The following is a 20170-nucleotide window of genomic DNA, read 5'->3' on the forward strand; positions in this document are numbered from 1 at the left end:
CTCGTGTTTTGCTCCACCAGGGAGCTGGAGTCTGGCACCACAGCCAGAAACCCACCAGGACCAGATTTTGTCCATTCCCCTTGGAAGGTTCAGTCCAGAGAAGGATGAAAGATTCTGGCATCAACCAGCACGCCCAGTTCATTACCCAAAAATGGAGAAATTCTCTTCTCCTGTTTGGAGCTTTCATATGTCCCAGGCTCTGCACTGCACTGAGAAATAGCTCTGAGCTGCACACAAAGTGCCAGCAGCTCTCCTCACAGCTCAGGCACACACAACAATCCTTTTCCAGCCCCACAACCAAGGACAGCTGCAGCTCCAGCCCCAAAAAGTGCAACCAGCAGGAATGGAGGAGAGCAGCCTGGGAGGGTGGGACTGCAGCACCTGGAGCTGGAATTGGGCACTGAACCCTGTGTGGGAATGGCCCAGAACTCATCAAAGTGGGACAACTCCTGCCTCTGAGCCCACCTTGGGCCCACCTTGGGTGCAGCCCTGGCTGGGCTCTTGTGCTGCCCGAGGTGTGTCCTTTGAAGGCTTTTTTTAACAAATCCCCACTTTATTCCTTTAACACCATCTCTCTGATCCAGGCAGCCTCTCTAGGCATCATCCCCATGCCAAATTCCCAGGGATCCAGAGAATTCCATGGAGACTGTGAGCAAAGGAGTGATTCAACAGCTGTTGTTTCCATGTGTGGATTTGCACCAACAAGGAGAAATGTCAGCGACAGCAGGACTTGCTCCAAATCCAGCGCCGGATCCTGATTTCTGTGAAAAGCCAGAAACCAGAGCACCGAACGTGAGAAACTGAAACTGCCAGGAATGGTGGCACAGGTTCTCACCTGCCAAGCCCAGGTCCTTGCAGCAGTAAATGTATTCAGGGCACCTCTCATGGCTGAGCGAAATACAACAGCAAATGTTGAATTCAGGGAGTTCTCAGAGCAAGTGCTCATATAAAACATCTTCTCACTGTTGACTTTTGACGTGATTTACTTAAAATATCACTTCAGAACTTTGGCTGCTGCTGCTTCAAGAAGTCTCTTGGCTGATGTTAACAAGGGAGACTCTGAAAAATTGCTTATTTCTAACTAAATAGCAAATGTGTAATCAGGAATGATGGTTTCCCTTTCTCCCTGAACAACATATTGCAGAATCATGGAAGTTCTAATTGCAAATAAAACCTCTGTATTATATAAATAAACACTAAAATTGTCATTAGCCAACAATGTTAATAGCATTTATCAGGAGTGATGGTATTAATGGGAGATGCTTCTATTTAAAAGCCAGTGGAGTGAAAGGTCTCTCGATCAGTAATCTTTCTGTGAATATTAATTGCTTTTCAATACCCCTGTTGTGAATTTTTCCAAGAAACTTAGTCCAGCAGTAAAGGATCCCTGTTCCCAGGCAGGAGTGGTACACTGGGGCAGCAGATGGGAACTGCACATCAACCTGTGCAGGCTATCTATTTTTGTCCACATAATGAAAAGTACTTTTGTCACTTAGAGTTGTCATGGAAATTGAGAAAGACAAAAAATATTAGTCAAAATAGAAAATGATCCAAAGGGCTGGAGGACTCGAGCTCTTGTCTTTGCAGCCCATGCTGTGATCACCTCTGGTGGCTGGGAAAAGGAGGGGCTTGAGTTTATGTCTCAAAATGAGACTTTTCCAGCAAAACAGGGCTCTCCACAGCATGGCAGGGAGAGGCTCCACCATCTTCTCAGAGCAAGTGGTTTTTCATTCAGTGAGTCAGACCAGCTGCTTTATCACTTTAGGTTTCTCTGACAGCTCCTGCGTGGTGAGGAGCAGCGTTCCTGTGGAGCTGGAGCTCACACATCCCCAGATGCAGAGCTCTGCCAGGAGACACAGCAAGGAGCAGGCACTGCTGTAGGACACGAATCCTGGATGCCACCACCGAGCTTGGGTGGCTCCACAGCCCCAAGGAGCTGAGGAACCACGGGGATCTTCGTGGTGGACAGGGAGGAGAGGAAACCCTCGGAGTCCAGAGGAGCCCTTGGAGAAGAGGACAGCTCCACAGGGCTGCTGTCACTGCTGCTGCACACGAGGAATCTCCTGCTGCCAGACACAGCACAACAACTTCTGGACATTTATTAGAGGGAACACTTGCTCTGATCACTAAAGGCAACTGTTCTAGGGAAGCCATCTGCTCAAACTGGCCTCGAGTTTAGGTGTTGCTTCACAAGATGTTATAAAACCTTGAAAAGACCCAAACACGTATGTTAGCCCCATCTTGTCTTCCCCTCAGCTCTGAAAGGAATTATCCTCAAAAAAATATATATATATACATATATTGTTTTGCATTTTAAAATATTTCCATAATTAAAACACCCCTCCTCAGAGTCACCTGGCTAGAGAAGAGCTCAGGCAGGACAAAATCACCTCATTGCTGAGCCCTATACTGACACAAACAGGATGAAAATAAAACACAGCCAGTAAAGGGAGACCTGTCAGAACACTCCTAACACCCAGTCTGTAACCACCCCCCAGCAGCCACAGGACTGCATTTTAACTGCATTTTAAAAGACAGAAGAAAATCAAAATAAAGGAATTTGAAGGTTTTCGTAAAAGCTATCATTATCATTTGAGGCTTCAGGTTATATCTGGTTTTTACTTTCAGTTTTTACTAACACATCTTGCTTTTCTTTAAAAAAACTTGTCTCTGCTTTAAAAAATTACATTCTGTAGGGAACACATTGAACATCAAACATCTATAAAAATCACACAACCTGACAACACTGGAAAGAAATGATATTTAATATTCTCCCAGTTTTAATAATTGGTGAGATGATTAAATCCTGGTGATTAGTCATGATTGCACTTGCAGAGTTAAGGAGCTGTGGAATTTATGAATTGAGCTACACAGTTTTTAGGCAGAGATCCACAGAGGACCTTGGTGGGCTTGAGGGGTTTGGAGTAGCTCGTGGGTGAATTTTGTGGTGGGGTTGATGACCATGGTGGGATTCAGGAGAAGGCTGGACTCGAGGATCTTGAAGATCTTTTCCAACCTTCACGACCCTACAATTCTGTGATGCCCAAGCACTTTGTTAAGGTCTTACTCTGTCCATGGGCACATTTCAGCTAACATTGATAATTCCTTTCTCTCATTTTCTGCAGCTGGCCCAGGAGTCTTTAGGAAAACCAGCATCCCCCCAGCTGGAAAATGACAGCTCCTGGAAGAATGGCAAAGCCTGAGCTGCACCTGGCCTCGATTGATGGATTGGATCATTCAGGAAAAAGACGTATAGGCAGATGAATTGCTCCATTTAAATACTACTGTTAACTAGAGGAATTAATGTAGCAGATGATGGATTATTTACAATCTCTCCCATCCTGGGTTTTGGGTTGTATTATTCATACACTGAAGGTGTTATTTTCTGTTTAGCCGCCCTACCTGAATAATTTAACTCATAAGAAAAATCTCCACCAAGGTGAAAATAAAGATTTGAAGGGGTTTGCCAAGCTTCAATCAACTTTCAACACAAAAATGTTATTTTAACCCTCCTTATTTCTTTCATAAAAGCTGACTGACAAGCTCAAGGCACTGTATGCTCCTGTCTCCCTTCAAACTCCTCCTTGCTGCTTCTACATTTTAATGGGGACAGGAGGTGTGCAGAGCCCCACCACATCACTGTACAAACCCACCCTGTTTATCTGCAGGGCCCCAGGGTGTCACAGCATGCAGTGTGGACACCACAAGCAGTCTGATGAGTGATGGGTCAGAGCTCAGCACCTTTCCTCAGAAAATTTCCAGTGGAAAATCACAAACTGGGGAACAATGGCTCCAGCACTCATCTCCTTTCTCCCAGTGTGTTCTGAGAGCCAGCTCCACTTGATGGGAAAGGTCAGTAACAGAAATGAGACTTAGTCACAATCTTTGTATTCTCATTGCTTACAGCCACCCACCATTTTCCTCATTTTTCCTGAGATGTTTCCCAGATGGGTTCATGTTGACATTTTCTCTGCATTTTCTAAAAAGGTTGTTCAAGTGGGTTTGAGAAGGGGCCTTGCAAAGTCAGGCTCTTCTCCCAAGCCATGCTTTCCATCTTTCCTCTTCGCTCTTGGATGCCTCTCAGCAATCAGGGACACACAGCCAGAACCAGAAGCTGGGCACAGGTCCCCGAGGGCAGCTGAAAGGTGGTACTTGTGTATTTCTGAAAACTTTCCTGGATTCGGTTGTTATAAACCCAAGATGGGCCAATGCACAGCAAAACTGAAGGAGAAAATACGTCCCATTGTCTGCAAGAAGTCAGAATTCAGCTGGAGCAGCTGTTCCAAGTGTCCTTTTGAGAGCTGGAAAGCTCTCAAGGTCCACTGCCTGCTTGAGTATTTCCTGCACATTTCTTCTCTTTACTGACACAGGAGCCAACTGCTTTTTCTCTTCCAGAGGACACTCTTGCAGATCAGACCTTCCTGGCCTCTCAGTCCCGAGGTCCTCAGACAGAACCTTTCCCCTCTCAGTCTCTTCTCACAGTTGTGTTTTCAGGTGGGTGAGCGGAGGGCAGAGGGTGGCCCCAGGGCTCCTGGGGTCCACTGATGTTCTGTGCTCACGTTGTGGGAATGAAACACAGATCATGAGAGCCTCCAAAAAAGGCCATCTCCTGTTCCCCAACCCAGGGAGAGCTCTGGTGTTTACCCAGAGGTCACTGCCAGGCAGAGCTGAGCTGAGCACTGGGTCTGCAATCTCCACAGCTCCTCACGTGAACCAGCACAGGCAGGGAGAGGAACCAGGGAGAGGGCTCTGTCACACAATGAGGAGCTCCAGCACGTCCTTCAGCACTGGATCAGAGAATTGTTTAGGTTAAAAAGGACCTCTAAGATGACCAGGTCCTCAAATGCCACATCCACATGGCTGTTCCCTCTCCTCCTGTTCCTGTTCCCTGGGATGAGATCCCAAATCCCCCTGGCTGTCCCCTCCTGGCAGGAGCTGTGCAGAGCCAGAAGTTCCCCCTAAACCTCCTTTGCTCCAGGCTGAGCCCCTTCCCAGCTCCCTCAGGAGTTCTCCAGCCCCTTCCCAGCTCCCTCAGCCTCTCCTGGAGCTCCGTTCCCTTCCCTGGACAAGCTCCAGCCCCTCCAGGTCCTTCCAGTCCTGAGTGTCCCAGAGCTGTCCCCAGCACTGGAGGTGCCCCAGCAGCACCAGCACAGGGGACGGGCACTGCCCTGGCCCAGCTGCCACAGCCCAGGTGTCCCTGGCCTCCTGCCCACCTGGCACACCTGGATTCATGCCCAGCCTCTGTCTCCAGCACCCCCAGGGCCTTTCCCACTTTTCCAGCCCCTCTGCCCCAGCCTGGGGTTGGTGTGACCCAAGGGCAGGGTGAAGCCATTACTTCCCTTTCCTCCCGTTTAGAGGGTGAAGAGGCTTTTGCACTCCAAATGCTCAGCGGACAGCAGGCTTTGTGTCAGGGAGGATTGAGAGGGAAAGACAGAGGCTTAGAGCATCCAGAAAAACTCAATTTCCACTCTGCAATCAAACCGACAAAGTGCGTCCTTAAATATTTGATGCCATCACAATCTCTGCCATATTTCAGATAAGCATCGGATCGTTAGCCAGCAGGTTAGGAAAGAAAAGGGGGGAAAAAAAGGTAAAACCTTCTCAAGTGGCATTTCTGTGAGACATTGGGAATATTTCTCTGAGACTTGATACAGAGGACAGAAGAATGTCCTTAGGAAACTTCTAGATGAGAGCAGATAAATGCCCATTGAAGTGTCACAATCAATGTTTTCTATCAAAGATGCTCTAAAAGGCTGTACATCTGAAGAACGGAGTTAATGGAAGATATTTAATTAAGGCTATGATTTTCTGGCATAATAATAATTCTGGGTGTGGGAGGGAAGCTGTGAGCTGCGAGCCTTTCCTGTCTGACCAGCCTGATCAAAGGACATTGCATATGCACAGAGAGCACAATGTATGCAGCAGATTGTGCCACAATGAATCCCAGAGAAGAATGAAAAATTTCCTCATCTAAAAAGTGCAAGAAGTGAAAGTTGGAAGAGCAATTTTTGTTCTTTTGTCCAAAAAAAAATCCAGTTTTCTTAGATGCAAAATATATGATTCGGTATTTTATCTCATAAGCCACATACGCAATCTTATCATCTGCATTCTGCAAAATTATAAATATGGAGTTAATAAACTACTTTGTCTAGGGCTGTTCTCCTCCTCGAAAGCTGAATTCAGTATTTAGAGCTCATTATTCAACATCACATTTATTAAACAATGCCCTTTCAGTGGCGTTTTCATATCTACATAATGAAAATTCTTCCTCTTCAGAAAAAGATGAGGGAAATGATTGGGCTAAGAAGTAATCCAGGCTGGCCAGGTGTACTCCTGCTGTGCATTAACTGCTGCACTCATCCCGTGGGACACATCTGCATTCAGCACTGAAGAGGCACTGCAGGAAACACCACAAAGGAAATCAGGCTGGGGAAATGCACATTTCCAGTTCCCGGACACGGGGACAGCCCCGTGCTCCACGGGGAGCCACGGGGAGCAGCTGGAGCTGGGACAACTGGGGGAAACAAGTCCCAGAAGAACCCTCACCGCCTGGCTTTGGCCAAAAGTAAAACGTTTTGGTTGTGAAGACCACGAGGGCACAGCCAGCGGCTCCACCAGGAGAAGAGCCCAGGGGATGCTCGGGGGGTCTGTGCCCACAGCCAGGGCTCTGCTGCGTGGGCAGAAGGTGTGACCATGCCCTGTGGGAGGCTCACAGGGTCCAAACTCGGGCCTCAACCCACAGGGCTGCTCCAGAGTAAGGCTGGGTCAGACGTGGGCTGCAGGAGTTTCTGCCTGGGGCTCAGAGCCCAGCACAGCGAGGGGAAGGCGCTGCTCCCTCCCTGCTGCTCCTTTCATAGAGGAGCACAGAGGAAAGAAAGAGAAAATAATTTCTATTTCCGCTCCTTGTTTTTCCCATGTGGAATGTGTTTGGAGAATTGTTTACCTGGGGTGATGCTTGGTTGGATTCTGGTGGGGATTGTTTGAGCCTGGTGGCCAATCCAACCCACCTGGGGGTGCTGGGCTCTCAGAGATGGTCACGAGTTGTAAGTTAGATATGGTAGTTAGAAAAGTAGGGCTGTAGTTTATCTCCTTTATATAGCATATTAATGTATTTTAGCATAGTTATAATAAAGAAACCATTCAGCCTTCTGAATTGAGTCAGAGATCATCATTTTTTCCCACTGGGTTCACCTGCATCTACACCAGCTGCCCAGGGAGGTGAGGTGGCTCTGGTTGGGGAGCTCAGGGGAGTTCCACTGTGTGCACTCAGGTGCTGCCAGGCCAGCAAACAACTGCTGGCTCGTCTGCTTAATCTGGATACAGATTAAAGTCTGAAAAACCAAGCAAAGACCCTAAACAAGACCCTACAACCAAATGATATCATTTCAACATCCCGCTCAGAGAGGAGCCATGACAGGAGCTGCCTGTCCTTGCCCTGGGGATAACCAAGAACAGCTCGACAGGGCAGCCTGCCTTCACACAGGTTCAAAGGACCACAGGGCATCAACTCAGAGATGAATTCAGAGAATACTTCACCCTCCAGAGGACAATCCCTGCATGGATTCTGTGTTAATTCAATCACACAGTGAGAATTCCCAAATGGCATTTGCACCTGGCACACGCAGCAGCAGCACTGTGCTCTAAGGTGTGTCCACACATTTATTGGTGAGGAAACCACCAGCCAAGCCAGGAAACATGGCCAGCTGTGCATGGACACAGAAAATGCTTTCAGAAATACCAACAGAAATAAAAACTGTCAAGGCAGACTCTGGGAACACAGAGGGGGAGAACAGCACAACAGGCTGCAATAAAGGAAATTGAAAAGAGACAGAAAACCTCATTACAGGAACAAAAGAACACTTTTGCCTTCTCGAGGGATCACTGCTAAGCCCCTGCAAATGAGTGGCCTTAGGACTGAAATGACCAGCTCCACTGAGCACCAAAGCCAGGGACTCAGCAAAGGCACTGCTTTAATTAAATGACAAAATTCTGTGCCCTTCCTGCTCTCAGCTAACGCTCAGTAACCACAGGCAGGATCAGGCAATGGCTGTGCCCTTTGCTAACATCTCTAATACCTCCCCTGCTCCAGAGCCAGGCAAAGCTCCTCCACAGGTGCCACTCCCTCCCACACATCTGACTGATGAACAGAACCAAGCCAAGCTCAGAGCAGCTTTTCTCAGCCTTTAGCTTGAATTCTATTCCTCTTTCAGCTTTAAAGAAGCACCAAAGAGCCTGAAATGTGCCTATTTTCCCAGGTCTCTCAGCAGATATAATTAAAGCTATTTTCCCTACAAACCACCTCCTTCTGGCCAGGGCTGTGGGTTTCTTCAGCCAGGAGTGAACACCAAACTTCCCTGGCACACAGCTTACAGCAAAATGCTCTGTGAAACTTTGTGCTGAACTTGAAAGAAGCTGGAAAACTAAATCATAAATGAGCGCTTCCTAAATGAGATGCTCCAGCACCACGAGCTGCAAACAGCCAAGCAACTGCAAAGGATTATTGGCCTCTATATATTATTAATCAACCCCCAACAATAAATAATAAGTCAAGTCACACAAGGCCAGTTGCATGCCCAGAGCCCTCAACATTTAATGAGGTTTCCTTGGAAGTTAATGTGCCCAAAGTGGGAGGCTCAGAATGGGCCACAAATATCAATATTGATTTCTTTTGGCACTATCTTGGCCAGAACCCCCTGGCAAAAGGAGCCCTTTGGGCTGGAGCATTTGCAATGTTTCTGTGAAAAATCAGCAGAATGCTAAATTTCACTTTGAATTTGAAATATAAATCTGAAGTCTACTTTGTTCAAGCTTTGTTGAAGAAACAATTTATTATATTATTTAATCTTCTTGATATAAGAGAAGGAGATTTTAGCCTGCTAATGAACTGTGTAGAATCCATGACTAATTAACCTAATTACAGTAGTCTGTGACAAAATATGATTTTACTAAACCCATGCCTCAAGTAACTAGAATTGCCAAAACCTCAGAGGTTAATAAACCAACAGACATCAACACAAACACTAATAAAAGTTGACACCAGCCATATTATTTACAGCAAAATCCATAGTACAGTCATCACGAAAGACAATCTGAAGGGTATTTGGTATCTGATAATGCAGAATTCACTATCAGAAAGTCCTGAAATTCATAAAATCAGCACAGATTACTGGGCAGTGACTCTTGTGCAGTTCCTGGGGCCATCGAGTGCAGGCTGAGGGGTGCAGCAGACCTGGAAACCTGCACAGCAGCACCCCAGATTCCAGCACAAAGCTGCTCCAGGGAGGAGGAGGCTGAGTGGGAAGGGCTCACGGTGAAGGGAACCCCCGAGGGAACAGGAAAGGCCATTTCAGCCACACCGAGGGGGACTGGCAGCACATCTCACAGGGAAAACTCACTGCAAACCCAGCAGATGAGTGTCTGGGGGAGGTACCACCTGCAGCATCCTGCAGGAGTCACAGAGACCCACGGAATCCTAAAGGCTGGAAAAAAACCTCTGAAACCACCACGTCCAACCATCAGCCCAGCACTGACCTGTGTCCTCAGGTCCCACAGAGAAAGCATGCTGTAAATAAAGCCAGGGCAAGGGGAATATTTCTCTGTCTGCTCTGGGGTGCTTGACCCTCATTCATGGAGAAAACTTCCAAAGCCTCAAGGTGAACCAGAAACCACAAAAGTGTGAAATAGATTGTAGATAGTAAGTAGTGTAGTATGTCCCATGGGTGAGAAATTTAGGGTTTAGGATTTTTAGTATGTTATAGATGGATACAAGATGGAGGATATAGGGTGTTGTCTTGAGTTCCCTTCTTCTTTCTTCTTCTTCCTTCTTGGGTTTAGGTGGCATCTTGTAATTGGGTAGAAAAATCTGCATTGCGGGTCTTTAGGGGTCAGTTATTGGGTTAGAAAGGTGTCACTTCTTAATTGGGTAGCTTAGTTTTTGATTAGACTTAAAAGGCCTTGTAACAAAGAGATTGTTGACCATTTTTATGCTGTTTTTCCTGCACGCAGAGCCTGCTGCAGACAGTGTGCTGAAGTTTTGACAAGGTGACAATAAACAGAAGCTGAAGACTAAAAAGTCCAATGCATCTCTGGTTCCTGACACAGAACTGCTCCAGGAGGGGCTCCCCTGGCAGGGATTTGCCCTACTTGGGGCCCACAAACTCACAACCACAGGTGCCAGGGACTGATCAGCAGCACAGTCAGACAGGAGACACAATCCCAGCTCCACCAAGGTGGGAATGAACAGGCTCAAGGTGGAGAATGTTTGGACCCTTTTCAGAAAACAAACCCCACCCTGATAAATCAGGTCCAAAGCCAGCACAATTCACATTTGTTGACAGAGGGGAGTAAGTATAGGATAATTCTCCTCTTTTTGGGTGCTTTTCCTCCCTTCTCACTCCAAACACGTGGCTGGTGCCAGACCTGCCCATTCCCACTTCCCTGCAGGTCTGGCAGCTGTCACAGCTCCACCCCCAGCACATCCCTGCAGAAATTCCCAATTATTCCCAAACACAGGGGCATCTCCATGTCCTTTACAAACTACAGCCACAAACCCCTGAGGGTATTCTCAGTCTGGTCTAACAGGGAGAAGCCTAAATCTCAGAGGGAAGAACCATTTCCCTGGGGACACACATGAGGGCACAGGAAGAGCCCTCAAAATTCGTGTGGGACCTGCAGAACTCCCATCTGTGGCCCCTCAAAGTCAGACCTTGGTTCACCAAATCCCACAAGGACCCTCTGGAGGGTTTTTGGAGAGCTGATTTCCTGTGGATCAGGTACCTTGATTCCTCCCCAGGCATGGTCAGACAGGAACTCCACAGGGCTCGTGACTCCGGGCTGTGCTGGGTATCTGAGCAGGAAATCCAGTTCTGCTGGGTCGATTTCTTTATTCATCAGAAGTATCTGTAATTCCAAACAAACAAGATCTCCTAGAGCAGCAACAAAGTCCAACAGATTATTTATTCAATTAACGTGCTTGAAAGACAATCAAGCCTGGAGCCCCTGCCTGGGCTGCTCTGGCACACGAGGTGCCCGGGGTGGTGCTGGTACCTGGAAGGTGAGCTGGGCACTGAAGGTCAGTTTGTCCCTCTCGAAGAGCCCCCGGGCCGTGTACTGGAACACGGAGAAGGTGATGCTGTCCATGAGGCTCAGCACCCGCCCCGCCAGGCTCTCAGCAGGAGCTGCCCTCTCCATGGCCTTCTGGAACACCCCGTGGAACGCCTGGGAGGGGAGACACAGCGGGAAGGGGGGCTGGGAGATTCCCTTTGCACACCCCTGGGTGCCCCTGAGGTGCCACAGTGGTGCCAGCCAGGTCCTGCCTGCTGGGAGCACAGAGACAAACCAGCCCCTGGCTCTGCCTGTGGTGCTCCTCAGGGACACCTGGCAGTGGTGACATCCCCTGGGACAGACAGGGCACGGGGAACTCCCACGCAAGGCTACAGGAGACGTTTCTGTGCCCAGTGTGCTCCTGTTGGGATGTCACAGCCACTTCCTCTGCAGATGGGGAGCCAGCAGAGAGTGCAGCTCCCAGAGGAAACAGACTCAGAACGGTTCCCATGGGGAAAACTCCAACACAAACACGTCCAATTTCACCCCTGCCATGGACACCTTCCACTGTCCCAGGCTGCTCCAAGCTCCAGCCTGGCCTCACACGCTTCCAGAAATCCATGGGCAGCCACAGCTGCTCTGGAAATTCCATCCCAGCTCCTCCCCACCCTCTCAGGGAAGAATTTCCCCAATGTCCCACCCATCCCTGCTCTCTGGCAGTGAGAAGCCATTCCCTGTTTCCTGTCCCTCCATCCCTTGTTCCCAGCTCTTCTCCAGCTCTCCTGGAGCCCCTTTAGGCCCTGGAAGGGGCTCTGAGGTCTCCATGGAGTTTTTTCCAGCTCTCCCAACTGGCTCCATAGAGGGGCTCTTGAACCATATCCATTGCCTCTTCTGGACCTGCTCAACCTCGTCCACACCTTTCCTGTGCTGAGGACCCCAGAGCTGGACACTGCCCCAGCTGGGCTCTTAGCAGACTGGAGCAAAGGAGGAAAGCACATCTCCCACTGCACAAATATTTCAACTCGGAGAGGAGCAATTCCTCAAAACAAATAAACAAAAATAAAAATAAATTAAATTTTTAAATCCCATGAGTGTTTTACTGTCTGGGTCCAGCAAAGGACTGGCTGAGGAGGGCAGGGAGCAGTGAGCTGAAGCAGTCCTTGAGGGAACAACCCTCTTATAGGAGAGGTTAAGGATTATTGCAACAACAGTTCTGATCTAAATGAGAAAAGACCAAACATCTTTCAGACTTGTTCCAATTAAAATCATGAGAAAATTATCAAATGCAACTGGAAAAAGAAAATTAACAAGCATAAACCCCAAGCCCTGATTAGCAATGCAAAGGCTCCGTGTGCTGGGCCCAGCTAAAGGAAATAACCAGGCCAGCACACACTGATGGCACCAACTAGACAAGGCATGACCATGCTGGCAACCTTATTTTTAGGGTTCTACAAAGGAAAAATGATGCCTCAACAAATTAAAGTAACACTGATACTGAATGCATTATTAAATAATTGCAGAATGCATTTTCCTGCTTAACGTTTCTTTAAATTGTGTTAAAACACGCTGCAGAGCAGCACATAAATCTTTGTGTTCTAATTTATAATGGGCTCCCAGCTGTGTGGCAAGTATTCTAAAATCATCCCTGTGCATCTTTACATGATGTTTTATGATCTGCCATCAAAATTTATTAGATAAAACTATTTCCCCCAATAATTTCCCATGTATTTGTACACGCTGCTAATGTTCACTGGAAAACATAAAACAAACAAACTACAGGAGACACAGATTAAAGGTGAAACCTCAGGAAGCCCTGTATCTATTATGTATGTGAGAGGGATGAATCTTTCAACAGGCACAGAAGATATTCTGTACATTTTTCCTGATAAAATTACTTCCACAAACGAGTCACAGCTATCAAGAGGAAAAGCTTCTTTGTGGATGAGGCTCAACATTTTGTAGTCGCTCCTCAATTCCTTTTTCCAGGTCACTTGTCAAGGTAAGAAATTGTTTGGAAGAAGCTGTAGACCAGGATGCTTGTTTAACCCTCCATCCCCCAAAACACCTTTCTTTTTTGTGAAAAGGGATCCATTTCACAGAATATTCAAGCTGCAACGTTTTCTAGGCAGGGCTTGGAGCAGCCTGGGATGGTGGAAGGCGTGGGACAAAAAGGGGTGGAACAGGATGGGCTTTAAACCCCTTCCAACTCCAACCTTGTGAGATTCTGTGACATTGTGACTGCAATTCTGATTTTAGGGACCCCAGTGTTGGAATCTGTGGTATTGATGATTCTGAGATTGTAGAAAGTCTCTGCCAAAGCAGAAGCCATCATTGGTCTGTGCTGGTTTCCAGGTTGTTTATTCTGTTTATCTCTCACATGTTCTGCTGCCCTGCCCAGCTCTGTCCTGCAGGGCAGCGTGTGGGGCTCTGCCCTCAGTGGGATGTGACAAACATTAAATACCAGAAACTCCCTGGGCTGGATTTACAAGAACGTGCCAACATCTGTCACCTACGTTGGGCAGTGTGTCCCCAGCCTGAACCAACAGAAAAATGCCAACACCACAGTGAAACATGGAGGGCATGAAGAAGGAGAAAAAGGACAAGGCACACCCAATTTCCTCCATCTTGTCCCCTTTGGACCCCTCATCTAGAATCCTAAGATTTTACTTTTGCACCCGTGCCACACTTAATTATTACTTATATCAAATCCTCAGAGCTGGTAATTCATCCAGGGCAGCCAGAGGGAAGCCCTGGACTCCCACACCCCAGAAGCAGAGGGAGGAGGGCGGGTACCTTCAGGGAGAACTGGTACATGGGGTGCACGGCGTGCAGCTCGTTCATGGTGAAGTAGAGCACGGCGGCGCGGCGGGCCACGGGCCTGTACTGCTCCCTGGCCTCGTTAATCCTGCCCTCTGTCACCTTGAACTCCTGCACCTGCAGGGAGACACGGCACAGCTCCTCTCAGCACGGCCCCGTGCAGTGCCTGCAGCCCTGGCACCGCGGGCACTGGGGCAGCAGCTCTCTGGCCACGCAGAGTAACCCATAACTTCCCCAGGCTTCGTGCTGGGAAAAGGGCAGAGGAAAGAATGAGAAACAATTCTTAACTTGCTACACCTGAGATTGTGAACATGTGGAATGTGTTATGAAAATTTCTTTACCAAAGGGTGGTTTCTTAATTAACCAGTGGTGATGGTGCTCTAACTAAAGGACCAATCAGTTCCACCTGCAGCGAACTAAGGTATAAAAAAGAGCAATATGTTTCTTAATAAAGATTATTAATCAACCTTCTGTAATACATGGAGTCTATACTAATTATTACCTGTCTGGGGGCCCATTTCAACAGTAGACACTGGCCACAAAGCCATCAGGGCAAAGCCACATGTGACCACCATGGCACCAGCCCTGCTAGTCTGGAGCTGCCCTCCCCAGCATCTCCCCTCTGGAACCCTCCATTTAACTGCATTTCCCACCCAGTTGCCCAATCCCCCATTTTCCTGAGTCCCCTCCAGACTTCTCCCTAGGTTCCCTGCTCTTTGCTAACTGGAATTCATTTTCTCATCAAAGAGTTTCTCGTGCTAATTGCCCCCGTCCTGTGCAGGCCATTAACAAGCCTGGGCTGGCTGGAGATGGGGAGAGTGCAGAGGGAAGCAGCTGAACGTCCCCACCAGAGGTCTGGGACAATCCTGGGATGGGAACCACACTTCCCAAGCTCCCTCAGTGCCAGGAAAGACCTCTGGGCATTTACCTAAGCCCATGCAGCCAGCAAGGGCAGCTATGCTCACACAAATGCTGATTTATATTCTGAGGAATGGAAGGGTATGAAATACCTGAGTTCTTTCAGATTTACTCCAGATCACAAACTCCCCATACTCCAGTCCCTGGTCAGCGCTAAAACCCAGCCTAACTGAGGCAGTGTGATGGACCCAGGATTATGCTGGAACAGCTTAAAGCTGCCTTGATACAGTGTGTAAATTTTATTGTCTTTACATCAGGCACCAATGTTTTCTCTTGGTCTTAAATAGGTCATTTAACACAAAAAAAGCTCCAAAGAACTAAATGGCCTGGAGCTCTCCAGAATGGAGAACATTTACAATTTATACCAATTTCTACTCCCTGCTCAGCAGGTGAAGCAGAGATGGGCAGAGCAGAGGTTACATTCCACCCAGAAATCCTTAAAGAACCACAGACATGCCTTTCTCCAGGCTATCACTGTCTTTGTACCTTCTCCACAATCTCTGCAGCTGTCCTTTTAGTGGTCTCCAGGTTCTCCACCAACGCTGTGTCTCCCAGGAAATTCCCAGATGCTGATGACAGCCGAGAGAGCAAATCGTCCTCCAACGTTTTCAAGGTGATCTTGAATCCGTTCTGTTGCTTTGTGAGATCTGACTGCAAATAATAAATCCAGGAAGCTTTAGCCATAAAGGATGTGGTAAAGTAAGGATGAATCAGCTTCAGATGGGAACAGGATTCCCACTGACAATTGCCATAGCCCAGCAGTGCTGATTCCTGCTCTCCTGGGAATGGACAGAGTTCTGGGACCACTCCTTATCCAACAAGCTCAGAGAAACCTGGAACAGCACAGAAAGCACCAGGAGAACTGAGCCCTTGTGCAGAAATGTGGGAAAACGCTGGAAATGAATCAGGAAGACCTTTATCCCCATCTCAAACACAAATCTTGTGTCTTTGGGTAGGGAGACCAAAAGGAGAGTGAGGCTTGACTTGAACCTCTAACAGGATAACACTTGAACTCCCCCCCAGCATTGCAGGTGGGCACACACTCATAAATCCAGCTGCAAACTCTCAAATTCATGCCTTGTTGGCACTGCTGGCAGTGAGCAGCTGTACAGCACAGCTGCTTTGGAGGGTGAAGCACTTCCAAAACCTGGACCTGTCCTGGACCTCATTTCTTGGGGTGCAGCCAGCCTGGAGGGTCCCAGCTGCTCCTCACCCCTGCTGCTGAAGCTCTGAGAGAAAATATTTTGGCCTGTTACAAAGTGGGAGGAACAGCCAGAAGAGGAAAATATCACTGCCAGCCTCACAATATTTACGGAGAGAATCATTTACCACAAATGCTGAAAATTAAGCGAGATTAATCCTGCTTCCAAAATTAAATCTGTGAAGTCCAGAAAAAAATGGAGGTAATGAGAAACTCAGCTTTCAGTCACAAGAGGAGGAGGAAAATAAAGAGAATTTTTGGGAGAAAAACCTTGAAAATTAAGTACGAGGGTTCTCAAAATACCAGGCAAAGAGAAGGCTGAAGGAAAAAAAAAAAACCTCTATGTTTGTTATCTAGGGGAAATCTGATTTTGGGGGGAGCTCAGCAACGTCTGCAAGTTGGCATGTGAAATGTGAAAAAAAAACCTAAAAAATACCAATAACAAAAATAAAAATTAAAATCAGAAGTGAATTATGATAATGATGACTGTAACACTTGCTCCCAGTGACAATTCCCAGGTGCTGACCTCCAGCTCCTCCAGGTCGGGTCTCTCAGTGTAGACCAATAAAAACAATATCAATAACAATATCAATAATTACAATAATAATAATTAAAGTGTAATAACGATTCTGCTGATGATTTTTGCTCTCTCCCAGTGACAATTCCCACTGCTGACCTCCAGCTGCTCCAGGTCGGGTCTCTCAGTGTAGACCGATAACAACAATATCAATAATAATATTAATAACTACAGTAATAATAATTAAATTATTAGTGCAATAACGATCCTGCTGCTGGTTTTTGCTCTCTCCCAGTGACAATTCCCAGGGCTGACCTTCAGCTCCTCCAGGTCGGGTCTCTCCAGGCGCACCACGGCCGCCAGCAGCTGCTCCTCGAGGCCGTCGCGGGTGACAGAGAAGTTGATGAGGGTGCACTGGGCCTGCAGCTCGGGCTGGAAGTGGGGGTTTGCCAGCTTGGTGTGCAGGATCAGACGGAAGGCAGGGTGCAAGGCACACTCCTTGTCCCCAAGCCTGATGTACCTGGGATTTCAGCAGAAGGAGCATCACCAGGAGCTGTCACCCCAGCACACGGGGTGGTCTCAGTCAGTGGTAGTACCAAATAATTGGCAGTCCTCACAAAAATCATGATTTAATTCATACTGGGCACATTCAAATCAACTCTGACTTAAGGTGAAAAACTCAGAGAGTCTCTCCTGAATTTTGGATCGTGTTTAAGGAGGCTCAGATTATCCAGCAGCAACACAATAATCCAACCATGAACTCTCCTGGCTTTGGGCAGAGGCTGAATTCTGCCTAAAACTGGAGTTGCAGGGAGGAAAAGCCTCTCAGCCTTGAGCTTTTCACTGGTCACAGCTAAAATTACCCAGAGTGTTGGCTCTGAGTCCTGCAGCTGCACTGAGCTTCACACGTGAAGCCACACGTGGAGAGGGTGGCTGCCACTCCCAGGAGGTGACATCAGCCAGGAAAACCCACCATCCTCCTGCTCTGCACTTCTGACAGGCAGTCTGTAGCTCACAGAGACCCCAGGAAATTCCAGCATTCTCTGATCCCAGGTTAAACCCAGCCCAGAAATCCAACCATGCCCTGGGCTGCAGCCAGAGGAGCTTGGGCAGCAGGGCCAGGAGGGGATTCTGTCTCTGGAGACCCCACCTGGAACAGTGCCCAGCTCTGGGGTCCCCAACATCAGCAGGAGCAGGAGCTGCTGGAGCAGCTCCAGAGGAGACCTGGGAGGTGCCAAAGGGATGGAGCAGCTCCCCAGTGGAGCCAGGCTGGGAGAGCTGGGATGGTCCAGCCTGGAGAGGAGAAGGTTGTGTGGAGAGATCAGAGCCCTTCCAGGCAGGTTCTGCCTGGAGTCTGTGCTTAGGGCCTGGAAACACAAAACCCAGGGATTTTCTTTGTGATTTATGACTTATTTTCCCTTTGTTGGCAAAGGCATGATTTCACAGGGGGATTTGAGAGCAGACATGCACAAAAGGGGATGCCTGAGTGTTCCACTGGAGGGGGCTCAGATTTGCCACCCTCCCTGCTACACTCCCCTCTCAACATCCTCCAAACATTTCAGTCCTGCCCTGGGAACAATCCTGCCCCTCCATCCTCCATCCTCCAGCCAAACCCATGCTCAGCCACCCTTCCCAGGATGTTCTCCCCAGCAAACTTTACCTTGCCCACCTGTTTACAACAGCCTGGGATGTTTTAGGCAAGCAGGGAAATAATCCTCAAAGAAGGTAAGGGAGCAGAACTCCCTGGCTGCCTCCCTTGCTGCTCTCCTCTCAGCTGGAGGTGACCAGCAGCTGCCATGAGAACTTGACCTCATTAAGAAACAATTGATGCTGAAATCTGTAGCTGCATTTCTAAACACTGTGCAGCGTTTGCTAAAATTCAAGGCTGCTTTTACTTCACAACACAGCAGCAGCTATTTTGGTAATAATTTGGTGTCAGAACAGCCAATTACAGACCCCAAGGTCTGTGTACAATGGGAGAATTACAGGTCTCTCTTTTACGCAAGGTTTGAATGACGCTGTGAAATGAAATGAGAAATCCAGGTTGATTTCCAAGCCATCCTGTGGCTGAATTAACTGTGATTGCCTGATTAAAAACGCCCTCTCTGCTGAAGGCAGGATGTTAGTGCTGCTGGATGTGAACACCCACGGTCTGAGGGCAGGAACGGAGAGCACAGCAGCCCCCAGCCCCACGTGTCCCCAAGTCCCCCAAGCTCACCTGCCTTTCTTGATTGTTTCTCGCCCCAGCAGCGGCCCCAGCACTGGATCCACGGATTCCTCCAGGTTCTCAAGCAAAACGAGGTCTCCAGCAGCCAGGGCTTGTTCCAGTGCGTCCAGATACCTGCGGGAAACAGCGCTGGTGCTCCTGCAGCAGAGCAGGTGTGGGAGCCCAGCACATCCCTCTGCCTGCCCTGCTGACCCCAGACCCTGCCAGGGGCTCAGAGACCTTGGCACCAAGTCACAAACACCTGTGGATTCCATTTTAGCCCGTGGAAAAAGCTGCCAACTTTGTGTGAGGAATTACAGACCACACAAGGGTTTGAGTAGTGTGGTAGTTGAATTAACACAGGATGAAAAAGTAGAATTTTAGGGTTTTAAAATAAGGGGTTTCAAGGGGACAAGATGGAGGGATTTGGGCGTGTCCTCACCTTCTTCTCCTCCTTGCCCATGGAGGATGTCACAGCTCTACACAGGCCTGCTGTCCAGAGCAGCTGTGGCTGCCCCTGGATCCCTGGAAATGTCCAAGGCCAGGTTGGACAGGGCTTGGAGCAACCTGGGATAGTGGGAGGTGTCCCTGTCCACAGCAGGGGTGGCACTGGATGATCTTTAGGGCCCCCTTCAACCCAAACCAGTCTGAGATTGTGATATTTAAACAGCCTCAGCTCACTCCATCACCAGCTTCCGAGGAGTTTCTATGGTAACTGAGCCAAGTACTAAACAGAGCCTTGATTTAATAAGAAATCTGTCATTTTGGTAATGAAGAAGCAGATAATGTGAGCAGATACAGTGGCAGCTTTCCCTCAGTGTGACTGGCTCAGTGCAGCTGAGTGCCCAGTGCTCCCCAAACACGCTGGGCAGGCACATCCCACGCTCACCACGTGGCACTCCTCACAGAATCACAGAGCAATGAGGGTGGAAGAGGCCTCCAAGATCATCAAATCCAACCCATGCCCTGACACCTCAACCAGACCATAGCACCACGTGCCATGTCCAGTCCTTTTTTAAACACATCCAGAGATGGTGATTCCACCACCTTCCTGGGGGTGATCCTCCTACTAACCAACCTGGGCTGGTCCTCCTGCTAATGAACCTGGGGTGGTCCTCCTACTCCTCCTACTAATGAACCTGAGGTGGTCCTCCTACTCCCCCTACTAGTCAACCTGGGGTGGTCCTCCTGTTCATCAACCTGGGGTGGTCCTCCTACTCCTCCTACTAATGAACCTGAGGTGGTCCTCCTACTCCCCCTACTAGTCAACCTGGGGTGGTCCTCCTGTTCATCAACCTGGGGTGGTCCTCCTACTCCTCCTACTAATGAACCTGAGGTGGTCCTCCTACTCCCCCTACTAGTCAACCTGGGGTGGTCCTCCTGTTCATCAACCTGGGGTGGTCCTCCTACTCCTCCTACTAACGAACCTGGGGTGGTCCTCCTACTCCTCCTACTAGTCAACCTGGGG

The 20170-nt window shown here is 48.5% G+C and overlaps 1 protein-coding gene across 8 annotated transcripts in view; it reads right to left on the minus strand.

The window, feature by feature from the left end:
- Positions 1-20170, minus strand: part of DNAH9 (dynein axonemal heavy chain 9) — a 132252-nt gene that overhangs the window by 31647 nt on the left and 80435 nt on the right. For 7 of the 8 annotated variants that reach the window (XM_085556908.1, XM_085556909.1, XM_085556910.1 and 4 more), the window contains exons 54-59: positions 18715-18837; positions 16812-17016; positions 15265-15429; positions 13837-13977; positions 11047-11217; positions 10777-10899 (exon numbers count right to left, since the gene is read on the minus strand). In XM_085556908.1, coding sequence (XP_085413034.1) covers positions 10777-10899; positions 11047-11217; positions 13837-13977; positions 15265-15429; positions 16812-17016; positions 18715-18837 — 928 coding nt within the window. Of the gene's footprint in view, positions 1-10776; positions 10900-11046; positions 11218-13836; positions 13978-15264; positions 15430-16811; positions 17017-18714; positions 18838-20170 lie in introns of those variants that run through there. The other variant, XR_014949346.1, reaches the window with a different exon arrangement.

The sequence above is a fragment of the Lonchura striata genome, chromosome 18, assembly GCF_050655825.1.
Source record: "Lonchura striata isolate lonStrDom1 chromosome 18, ASM5065582v1, whole genome shotgun sequence".
Taxonomy (NCBI): Eukaryota; Metazoa; Chordata; class Aves; order Passeriformes; family Estrildidae; genus Lonchura; species Lonchura striata.